The sequence below is a fragment of the Euleptes europaea genome, chromosome 7, assembly GCF_029931775.1.
Source record: "Euleptes europaea isolate rEulEur1 chromosome 7, rEulEur1.hap1, whole genome shotgun sequence".
In the NCBI taxonomy this organism is placed as follows: domain Eukaryota; kingdom Metazoa; phylum Chordata; class Lepidosauria; order Squamata; family Sphaerodactylidae; genus Euleptes; species Euleptes europaea.
This window is the reverse complement of record NC_079318.1, coordinates 34,639,619-34,651,979: the sequence shown is the minus strand read 5'-3', so window position 1 is coordinate 34,651,979 and position 12,361 is coordinate 34,639,619. Positions and strand designations below refer to the sequence as shown.

Here is a 12,361-nt window from a genome sequence, read left to right as displayed (position 1 = left end):
AATGTAGGCATATAAAAAGGAAGAGTTGGTTTTTATAACCAGATTTTCTCTGCCTTTAAGGGGTCTCAAAGCAGCTTACAATCGCATTCCCTTCCCCTCCCCGCAGCAGACACCTTGTGAGGTAGGTGGAGCTGAGAGCTCTGTGAGAACTGTGATTAGCCCAAGGTCACCCAGCAGGCTTCATGGGGAAGAGTGGGGAAAAAAACCTGGTTCACCAGATTAGTCCGCCACTCAAGTGGAGGAGTGGGGAATCAAACCCAGTTCTCCAGATTAGAGTCCGCAGGTCTTAGCCACTACACTATGGTGGCTAGATTTAGTTTCCCTGCAGAAACTAAGGTTCTAATCCAATATATAATCCAAGTTTAAAATCCTGTTTGTGGGAAAGAAATTCTAACCAACATGCTTGCATTTGTACATCCTGGGTTACTGGAATTAATTTTGAACTAGGATTCCCTGCATGAGAAGAGAGGTGGGAGATGCGTGCAAGCCCAAATCGCAAGTACAGCTACTAGACTCTCCCTGAACTTTTTCAAATAATAAGGATGCCTCCAAGCGCACTGCTCTCACCACAGGCACAAGGACAGGAGATCAGGATTGCTGGGTGATAAGTATGACCAAGAGTAGAAGTACTACATATTGTTTGTAATGTTAGAACTCAGAGACTTGATGAATCAGATGATAAAGACTAAGAGGCTTATATGATAAGAACATAAGAAAGGCCCTGCTGGATCAGACCAAGGCCCATCAAGTCCAGCAGTCTGTTCACACAGGTGCCAACCAGGTGCCTCTAGGAAGCCACAAACAAGACGACTGCAGCAGCATCATCCTGCCTGTGTTCCACCGCAACCAAAATAAAAGGCATGCTCCTCTGATACTAGAGAGAATAGGTATGCAGCATGACTAGTATCCATTTTAACTAATAGCCATGAATACCCCTTTCCTCCATGAATATGTCTACTCCCCTCTTAAAGCCTTCCAAGTTGGCAACCATCACCACATTCTGGGGCAGGGAATTCCACAATTTAACTACCGTATATACTCGCGTATAAGCCGAGTTTTTCAGCCCCAAAAATGGGCTGAAAAAGCCGGCCTTGGCTTATACGCGGGTCAATACGGGGGGAGGGAGGAGGGAGGAGGGAGGGGGAGGGGGAAACTTACCGCCGCCGCCGGCGGGCCCGTGCCGCTTCCTGCCGCCGGGAGCGGCCTGGGGCAGCCTCCTGCAGCCGCAGGAAGGCTGCCCCGGCCCTCCCCGCCATTTTTCCCGGCCGGGAGGGGCCATGGGAAGCCTCCTGCAGCCGCAGGAAGGCTGCCCCGGGTCCCCCAGGCCAGCGCCGCCATTTTTCCCGGCCGGGAGAGGCCATGGGAAGCCTCCTGCAGCCGCAGGAAGGCTGCCCCGGGTCCCCCAGGCCTGCGCCGCCATTTTTCCCGGCCGGGAGAGGCCATGGGAAGCCTCCTGCAGCCGCAGGAAGGCTGCCCCGGGTCCCCCAGGCCCGCGCCGCCATTTTTCCCGGCCGGGAGGGGCCATGGGAAGCCTCCTGCAGCCGCAGGAAGGCTGCCCAGGCCCCCCCGGGCCGCACCGCCGCCGGACCCTCGCCGCTGGAGAGCCCTGTCAGGTAAGCCTGCGGGGGGGGGGGGGTTATAAGCCGACCCTCGGCTTATACGCGGGTGCCTAATTTTTCCCCATTTTTGGGGAGAAATTAGGCACCTTGGCTTATACGCGGGTCGGCTTATACATGGGTATATACGGTATGCGTTGTGTGAAAAAATACTTCCTTTTATCTGTTTTGAATCTGTCACCCTCCAGCTTCAACAGATGACCTCGCGTTCTAGCATTATGGGAGAGGGAGAAAAACTTCTCCCTGTCCACTCTCTCCAAACCATGCATAATTTTATAGACCTCTATCATGTCATCCCTTAGCTGCCTTCTTTTCAAGCTCAACAGCCCTAAGCGTCTTAACCGCTCCCCGTAGGACAGTTGCTCTAGTCCCCTAATCATTTTGGTTGCTCTTTTCTGCACCTTCTCAAGCTCTGTAATATCCTTTTTTAGGTGTGGTGACCAGAACTGTACACAGTATTCCAAGTGTGGTCTCACCATAGATTTGTACAAGGGCAGTATGGTATCAGCAGTTTTATTTTCTATTCCTCGTCTAATTATGGCCAGCATGGAATTTGCCTTTTTAATCCAATGATATATATGCAATTTAGAGCAGTTCATTATTAAGTGGAATTGATTGTATAAATGAGAGGTATTTGATCATTTATTGGCTTATTTGCAACTATTCACTAATCTTTTCAGAAGAAGTTTTAATCTGTATTCGTATTGTAATGGTTACATTTTTAATAAAATACATTTATTTATAAAAGATTCCTCCAGAGAGGCTCTTGCCCACCGATTTTTTGCCCGCCATTCAGATCCAAACAATCAATATTACCTGCACAAAAGGTTAATGCTTTTATTACCTGAGCCATCAGTCTCTGGTTATTAGGATGGCAAGAGATGCACTGCAAGAAGAATGCAACCGTTGCATTTTCGATAGCAGTCCTTTGCTGAGTGGTCAGCCCTGTTCCTGAAGCCGCAGAAAGTAAAGTAGGCTTAGCACTGGTCTGCTGCGTTGCCACACCATGTCCTCCAGAAGTAGCACCAGAATGGCACAGAAGAAATAAAAGTGCTGTCCACAGCGGGTTGACTTCGGAGCCACCCAACCAGTCCTTCATAAGGTGGCTGTTCCCAACTTCTGTCAGAAACCTGAGAACAGGAGCAACTAAGTCCGCTGTGATGGGCATCTTATTAAAGTGCTGTGGAACGTGATGTCTTCTGAGCCGGTCTTGGGAATTATCTGTTGACTGAGGACTGCAGTCATAGGCAGAGGTAAGGTTAAAGCAGAAACTAGCAAGGCTTCTTACAAGTAGTGAGGGCAAACCTGAGTCCAGCAGCTGTTTGATAGCTTCAGGAGACTGGGATGAGGCAGCGAGGGTGGCCAGGTGGGACTCCGTTAGTGCAAGAGGTGCTTGTGCATTTTTAGAGTCATCTGTCAGAGATGAACTAAGGTCCTGTTTTTTGCTGTCGTCTGTCATAGACAGTCTATGTTGCAACTGGACAGGGGGAGGAGTGATGCCCATCCAACCCATTAGTAAGGAAAAATAATTTGGGTGAATATGGCACATTGAACAAAGCAGACTGTCGACAGCTTTCTTCAAAACCATATTGCAGGGAAGAGACATGGACCAATTAAAGAGAGACCTAAGGACAAAGGGAACAAAGAGTAATTAGATCATGGGCCCATTTCTCCTAGCTAATTTAAAAATCATACATGTACCATACAAGCATATTTAATACAGCAAACACAAGCTAGCTACAGGATATATAAATCAGTAACACTGTCTACTGATGCTATGGAACTTGTGTCACCAAGAAGTCACACATCAAGAAGTCACACACTGGGAGGGGGCTGTGGCTCAGTGGTAGAGCATCTGCTTGGCATGCAGAAGGTCATAGGTTCAATCCCCGGCATCTCCAGTTAAAGGGGCTAGACAAGTAGGTGATGTGAAAGACCTCTGACTGAGACCCTGGAGAGCCACTGCTGGTCTGAGTAGACAATACTGACTTTGATGGACCAAGGGTCTGATTCAGTATAAGGCAGATTCATGTGTTCAAAAATAACAGCTGCAATGGATTCTGGGTACAGCAGAAAGAGCTGTGAAACAACCAACAACTGTGAAGGAGATACAGTTTGCTATATCTACCAGAAATGCTTACGTTACTTACTCAAAAAGCTCTCTGTTCAGCAATGCTGGTAAGTCATATTCTATGAGCAATTCATAGCTATGCCATAAAATTGCTGCTACACAGTGCAAATGGGAAGGAGATGGCATCAGAAGACCATACTCTCTTGTAGAGCTGTTTGGACAGACATAGTTGATCCGGCCGCTTTTCTTCATAGCAGCTACTCTTGCTGAATCGCTTACCCACTTCAGCAGGGCTTGAATTCTAGGAGATGGACACAGAGTAAACAGTACTGTTCAAGGTAAAATATCTTTATTGTTCTATATATTGGAGAGGAACTGGACTTTGGTAAACCAGTACATTTCAGGCAGCACACAAACTAAAAATAAGTGTTCACATAACTGACTCAAAGGAGTAAACATTTCTGTAATCCTTAGATGACACCCACCTAGTCACGTAGTATTCAAAAGGTAATTTTTATAAAGGCAATACTTCATGACTGTAGCCAAAGTGAATCAGACAATTTGAGTCCAACTGAATCGCAAGCTACTAGCTTAATTTTTTTTAAAAAACATTGTGCCTGAATTAAATGATTTGTGAACACCATTACTCATGGTTAGGAATTATTTTTATAGTCTTGAAGATACTACCTTGCATATCAGGTCAAGTGCTTTTGGCTCAATACAAAAAGTGAGCAAGGGGGAAAGGAGGCCAGGAACTGCTTGTGTATGATAAAATCCATTTTTTTAAAAAATGATACACATAAGAGTACTTCAAAAAATTCTCAGCTATGTACATGTTATTGATTTTTCACCATCAATAACATGAACACAAAACTGTAGGACTGCATAACTTAATTTATTCAAGTGAGGGATCCACAAGGACTTACAGGAAGCATCTAATTTTACATTGTATCCCTTCCCCACACTATTTTCTCTTTCCCATCTCTTTCAGCCGCCATGGCTTCTAACCTTTTCCTGCTTCCTCTTCACCATCCACCTCCCATAACTTCAGTTTCCCTCATTCCCTATCCCGGGCAGACCTGGGAAAGTTTGGCCAAGCCGAGAGGTGGCTGGGCCCAGTTACATGGTGGCTTCCACAGCTGGACCAGGCTGAGGCGTATGGGTAGTGTGTTTCTGGCAGTTGCTGCCTGTCCTGTCCCTGTCAAGTTCTCCCCTATCAGGGGATTAGTACAAACAAGGTCTTAATTAGACGTATAATAATATAACCTCAATTTTATTTACAAAAAGCTATCAGGTTCGTTAATAAGACAGGGGAGGGGAATGAGACCTTTTCCTGGGCTGTTTTGGCCCCCAGGTCCACCCTTGCTCCCCACCCCCATGGCTTTGCTATACAGAAACCAAGCTTGCCAATATTGTTGGGGGTGGAGGGAGGTTGCCAGGCTTTGTTTCTGTTATTTTGGGATGGTCAAAACCCCAATGTATTTTTTAAAGATTTTTCTGCAACCCCTGGACTTCCTTCAGGTTTGTAGAGAAATCCCCATCTGTCCCTATCTCCATTTTCGGCTCTATAAATCATATGACACAGATCGGAAACAGGTATACTGATACAAAATTACCATATATACTCGCGTATAAGCTGAGTTTTTCAGCCCAAAAAAAGGGCTGAAAAAAGCCAACTCGGCTTATATGCGGGTCAATACGGTAGGGGAGGGGGGAGGGGGAGAGAGGGGGAACTTACCACCGCCGCCGCCGGCCCGCGCGCCTTCCCTGCAGCCTGGGAGTGGCCAGCGGGGCCTTCCTGCGCGCAGGCAGGCCCCGCCGCCGCCACCGGTCCGCACGCCTTTTCTGCAGCCTGGGAGCGGCCAGCGGGGGCCTTCCCTGCCGCCGCCTCTGGCTGATCAGTGGGCCTCGTCCTCCCGGTGAGTAAGGGGTTCAGGGGCTCTTCTCCCCCCCCTAGGGTGGCGCTGGGGTGGGTCTGGAGGGCCCGGGAGGCCGGGCGGTAGGGCGACCTGGGGCAGGGGCATTGTGTAAGCCAACCCTCGGCTTATACGCGGGTGCCTAATTTTTCCCCATTTTTGGGGTGAAATTAGGCACCTCGGCTTATACGCGGGACGGCTTATACATTAGTATATACGGGTAAAGCCAATGGAGTGCCTTCTTTTAAGTTGGAGAGTAAGAACCTTCCCAAAAGTAACCACTTTAACAGCATATACATCTACAAGCCAATTTCCTATGGTTGTCACCCAGTTCAGCAACTTCTACACTTCTATACTTACACACACTGCTATCAGATTGCAATCCCTGCACCGCAGACACAAAAATTAAAATTAGACAGTAAAGAGGCTGGTATTCATGCTACAACTGAGGTGGAGTCCCATACTCCACCCCCAACACTTGGTAGGCCCGCTTCTTGCACCCTATGGATGTGTGTATAACAAGCTATGCAATGGACCACACCCAGATTACACAAATATACACTATGTCTTCTTTATACAGTATTCTTTACATTGGATTCCATTTTGGTATGTGCGCAAAGACCTAAATCAAACCATTTACCTATCTTTTGTTCCAGGGTCCTGAGTAGTCCCAAGTTGATAGAGAATATCAATTGTGGAATCTGATGATAGGCCATTTAATCTTCCAAAAAGCAAAGGACTATTCAAGTCTTCCCACATGGAAAGAAAATTGAAGTTTGATTAAGGGTGAGTTGAGAAATCTATGTCAGAAAATGCTTTTCAGTTGCCTTAAAAAAAACAAACCTCTGAACTTTATTTAAGAATTAAATCATAGCGATAAAGAAAAGCTTGAAATCGTAACAGCAAAGTGACTTATAAGGTGAAGAACTTAAAACAAGTATATTGCCGAAGTCTCATTATTTCTATATGCATCAGTTCTTCTGAGATAATGCACCACTTCCTACATAGCAACACCAAGCCTCTTTTAGCCACAAGCCTATTGCTTCAAACAAGACACGTGGCAAGCTCCATTCATACCTGTAGGATCACTTCCTGATGCAGAGCAGTTTCTTAAAAGAATGTCTATTAGCTTCAGGCCTATCCTGGTAGACTGAAGCCCGATTTTTACAAGCACCGCCTCAATGTTCGGAGAGTGCATGCCGCAGTACGGAGACATCAGCAGCGCAGCGCAAGTCTGCAGCAGATTGGCCGTGGGGGCTGCTGCGCTCGCCATCATTCCTTCCAGATCGCTTATGTGAGTGAGACAGTGATGCAACAGCCTCAACCATCCAATGCTGAAAAAGAAAGACACTAAGTTGGACCTATCAAGTTGCCACAGCCTTACTATTCATACAGACTCTTCCACAGCCAAACAAGCCTCTGGTGACAGTATAGGGTTAGAGTCAATCACAGCCAAATGGGCTCCCTGCATTCTTAAACTTCCACTAAAAAACAAGCACTGTGGAAGGACAAGCTGATGGAGTATGCTTTGATGGCAAGAATGACCCACGTGATAAGTACTAATAGTGATACCAGCCTCAAGCAACGTAACGAGATATGGAAACCATTTTACATACACATAGAAGATTAGTAAAAACAAGGTCTTAATTAGACGTATAATAATATAACCTCAATTTTATTTACAAAAGCTATCAGGTTCATTAACGTATCAACCATTTTTTTGAAAATATTTATTATTTAGTATGTGTATTCCATATTATTAGCCCAATTAATGAAGATTTTGATAATGCCGAATGCCTGTTTTGTGTTAAGAGTATTTTTTACTATTATTAATTTTTGTGTGAAAATTACATACTGGACAGGAGCCCCGTGGCGCAGAGTGGTAAGCTGCAGTACTGCAGTCCAAGCTCTGCTCACGACCTGAGTTTGATCCCGACGGAAGTCGGTTTCAGGTAGCCGACTTAAGGTTGACTCAGCCTTCCATCCTTCCGAGGTCGGTAAAATGAGTACCCAGCTTGCTGGGGGGGGGGGGGGGTAAAGGGAAGATGACTGGGGAAGGCACTGGCAAACCACCCATAAATAAAGTCTGCCTAGTAAATGTTGGGATGTGACGTCACCCCATGGGTCAGGAATGACCCGGTGCTTGCACAGGGGACCTTTACCTTTTACATACTGGATGTATATATTTCCCCCTCCCCTGTTTTCCTTCTGTACCCATCTCATATAATAAATATATATATATATATTTTTAAAAGTGCTGGATACAAAGGTTCCAGTTCCACAGTGGAGCTCTCCTCACACACCCGTGGAAGGTCCCACCATTTACAGAACCTGTACATCCAGCCCCAACCCTTAAATGCACAATACATCCAACCAACTTAACTCTTACATTGCACAACACTTGCAATTGGGTTTTCTCCTCTTCTGATCTATCTCAGCTGTCCCTGTAGCTTCTCTAGATTTCTCATATACACCTTCCTCTCAGGGTTCAGTGTGGCTTAGGTTTTGATTTTTAAAGCATACCCAGGCGTTCCAGATATCATTGTGCAAAGTTTAACGCAAAAACTGGGGGAAAAAATTAGGTGATAACCCACAGAACTGCAAAACAGCTGGGATTTGTGTAATGTTTACACAAAACAGTGTGTGGGCAAAGGAGGGATTGGTGTATGTGAGGATTTTCACCAACACAGACAGCCTGGAATAAGGGAGAAAAAGTTGGGAAACGATAGCTGTGAGACAGAAAATTGTGAGATGTTAGCTCACACAAACCTAAGATAATATCACAAGAAAAAACAAATCCTCTGTGCATTTTACGAAGGTACTAACTTAGAAAAAGAAGAGTGCTACGGGAACAGGACACGGGATGGTGTACGGCCTGCACAAACGAACTCACAACAGCTCCAGTACAAATAAAACAGAAGTTTGCTTATGAAGGCTTAGGTTTATGGTGAAGGAACAAATATATTCCATAAGAATGTTTACAAATAGATTTTGAAAAAAATATGAAAATGCACATAGGCTTAAGTAAAATTTTCAGCTTACTGCACTCTACACATATTATGCACTTTCCTTCCTTCAGGTACTAATCTCACCTCTGCTCACAGCCCCAGTTCTGGGCCCAAGATCCCTTTTGCCAAAATGGCGGCAGATCTTAAGCCCAGGAACTGTCTTTCTGAATCTTTCTTCCATGAATTTTTTTCGTATTTGGGAGAATCAACGCTATCCCTGTGTTCTCTATCTTGAAAGAGACAGCTGCTCGGACTTGTTTTAGTAGTAGCACGCCATTTGTACACGTTCTGAACAGGTAAAGGAGCGCCCTGGCAACGAAGCCTTAAAAGAAATGGTAAATAAGAACATCAGGATACTTCAGCTTTTCTTGTGTCCACTGACAACACATACCTTGTTTTGGATACCTGATCTTCAGAAGGAAGGAATGGGTTGTTGACTGTTGCGGATGAGGTGTTACCAAAGGCAGTGAGCCCGAGCAGTTTTATCTGAGAGAGGCCTAATGTGCTGGCATCTCGTGGGCGGTGAAGGCGAAGACAAACGGCTGAGGCAACTTCAGCTTTTACAAGCTGAATTTTTATGTAGGTAAGACCACTTGTGATAACAGGAGTAGACAAGGGCAACATGTTCACCCCGTCTGCACTTATTTCAACTGATACTGATGAAGGGCAAGCTGTGGAAACAAAATGTGCATACAACACACATACACAGGTTAGCTCTTGGTTACAACTTGATGGCAGAGATTTCATCCTTTTAAAGTAAAAAACATTTAACACATGAAACCATAAGGGAGCATGCAGGACACAACACCAACACAACACCACAACAGTATAGCTTAAAACAAGACAACGATATGCCAAATGCTTTTTACAAGAATAAGTAATTCTCCAGTGCTCTGATTTTTCATGGAAAATTTTCCATTTTTAAAAGTTCATTGTTTCATAACATAAACATTGAATGGATACCATGGCCAATACAGTACAGGTTGAGTATCCCTTAACCGGACATCCAAAAACCGGAATGACCCAAAAACCGGACTCCTAAGACAAAAACTGCTGTTAATGAGGCAGATGACTCTGGAGGAAACATTTCAAAAAGCCATCCAGCAGAACGCCTCCTCATCCCTAGAGGACCCACTTCCTGGTCCCTCAACTGCTTCTGATATTTCTTCTCACCCCCACAAAATATATATATACACACACACACACTGTGCACAGCATTATAGGTGGAGACTGAAAGTCTGCCACTGTTAGTTTGTTGTTGCTCTTGTTTAACAGCTAATACAGGTATTCTGGTGAGATAGTTACCCTTTTGCTTTCTGATGATTCAATATACACAAAATTATTACAAATATTGTTTAAAATTACATTTAGGCGATGTGTATATAATGCATATAAAACATAAATGAATTTTGTGTTTAGACTTGGGTCCCATCCCTAAGATCTCATTACGTATATGCAAATATTCCAAAATATTTTAAAATACGGAAAGATCTGAAATACGGAACACTTCTGGTCCCAAGGGATACTCAACCTGTATTAAGGCAAGCCTGGCAGTTTCAAAGTTACAATTACTGTTTTTCAGTTGATTATTCTTAGGAATTGAGGGAGAAAGAGCGTGCAGGTTTTACTGATTTGTAAACAGAGGGCTGGGGATAAAAACCCCAAATACATAGGAATCCAAACGAATCAAGATATGAATTCACCAACAAAGCTAAAAAATTTATTTCTATGTTGTCTTGCATGGTGGAAGGAATATTGTAATCACAAATCTGATGTAGAACTAACAAGCAATGCAAGTGATGCTAGGAAGAATGACTGAAGCTGAAATGCCTCAGTTAGCCCCACAGAAGAGTCAAATTTGATAGAAACAGATAGGTCAACAACCACACCCATGGCGTTTCATTATGCACAGTTCTTTGGGTCTGCTAAAATTAACCGTTCAATGGTTCAGCGCATTCGGGCTTGTCTGTTTTTCTTACATTTGAACAATGCAAAGGAAGCATGTTATATTGCCTTTAACTTTTATAAGTATTATTCCAAAAAAGTTTACTTCAACAAAGATTTGAATTTGTTTGAAAATAACATTTAAACCACACTTTATTTCCCCCCCTAAACAAATATTTCAATGTGAGAATGTGTTGCTACTGGGACATAAAAGTAACACGTGGTCCCTTTTAAATTTGTTTAGTAAATATGTCAAACACCTTTTAAATCAATCAGTTCATACTCTAATCTGTAGCAACGTCTAAGGTATGCCTTAGCTAACTATGAGATGACTCATACCATCCTGAAAATGTGATCTGGGCATTAGTAGAAATAATATACCCATATACAGTTAAAGTGCTGCTGAACTACTGTTTCCGTAGAGGGAACCGCTCACTTCCCAGATGCTGCATTCATTCCATTGTGCCCTACAGCACTCTCCTAAGATTCCATACCAACCAAGTCAAAGTCTGTGCTCCAATGTTCAGAGTATTTTGATGAAGAACTGATTAGTAAAGAGAAGCTAAGGTAAGAAGGTACGGGCTGAAGAGCAGAGATAAAAAGTCATGGAAGACAAGAAATCTGGAAGTTGTATCAGACACCTACCTGCTTATTTCATTAAATAATCTCTGTTACATTTAAATCACATAAAAAGGAAAAATTCTCTACCAGGGTCAGGGTTCCATGCCACGGGTTGTACCCAGAATACATTTCCACGAGTGGAACCAAATTTTCCTGCCTCCCCATTTTCACTGCAGCCCACTGATCTCCATCAAATGTTGCTTCTGAGGGATAGGGGACACTGAGGAACCACATGAGGGAGGTCTGCAGTGGGATGGTGGAATACAAGTCTGGAAACAAGCCCTGTGAGGTATAGGACCAGCCCTGGCTGTGTACCGCACTATAAAGAGCATTCTTATTCTTAAAATATTTTCTTATCTAAATTGCAAATTCTTCTACCCCATATAAGGTAAATGAAGATAGATCACGATGGGTAGCCGTGTTAGTCTGTCAACAGCAGTAGAAAAGAGCAAGAGTCCAGTAGCACCTTAAAGACTAACAAAGTTTTTGGCAGGGCGTGAGCTTTAGTGAGCCACAGCTCACTTCTTCACTTCTGAAGAAGTCTGAAGAAGTCAATTCTGAAGTCACTTCCGAAGAAGTCAGCTGTGGATCATGAAAGCTCATCCCCTGCCAGAAATTTTGTTAAGACTTCGAGGAAAATGAAATGTACTTCAATTATACTCACTTGCAAGAGATGCAAGATGAGGCTGTATGTGTATCTCTTTTAACAGCACAGCAGCAGGGAGATGAATTGTAAGGTCACACCAGGCTTCCTCAGGCAAAAAGATGTAAGACCATGCAGCCGACCGAGCTCTTCTATGGGGAGGAGTTGCCTGTAACAATACTTCAGCGGGCTGGGCTGTAGGGCTGCTTGATGTAATCGAACCTTCAAATAAACAATTGCGATTATTGTTTTGACAGTGGATGATACCTGATAAGAGTGTGGTTAAATATATTTCCCTATGTTTCCCTACACAGATATGCAGTGTGCCTCTGATCCGATACCAGCAGATCTATCCTCTGCCAAGCATTTCAATATGTCTCCACTCTCTTCAAGAGGGAAATCAATTTGAAATGTGTTTCAATCCTGATGAGCCATAACTGTAGTTAACATTAATGCTGATGAAACCATGGTTATTGCTGGTAAAAGAAGGGCAGTGGGAGAAGAAGAAGAAGAGTTGGTTTTTTGTATGCCAACTTTCTCTA

General features: G+C 44.0%; 1 protein-coding gene across 2 annotated transcripts in view; it reads right to left on the bottom strand.

The window, feature by feature from the left end:
• Positions 1-12,361, bottom strand: part of BIRC6 (baculoviral IAP repeat containing 6) — a 177,129-nt gene that overhangs the window by 71,917 nt on the left and 92,851 nt on the right. For both annotated transcript variants that reach the window (XM_056853593.1, XM_056853594.1), the window contains exons 50-55: positions 11,841-12,041; positions 9,003-9,282; positions 6,681-6,937; positions 6,244-6,352; positions 3,767-3,988; positions 2,461-3,241 (exon numbers count right to left, since the gene is read on the bottom strand). In XM_056853593.1, coding sequence (XP_056709571.1) covers positions 2,461-3,241; positions 3,767-3,988; positions 6,244-6,352; positions 6,681-6,937; positions 9,003-9,282; positions 11,841-12,041 — 1,850 coding nt within the window. The remainder of the gene's footprint in view (positions 1-2,460; positions 3,242-3,766; positions 3,989-6,243; positions 6,353-6,680; positions 6,938-9,002; positions 9,283-11,840; positions 12,042-12,361) is intronic.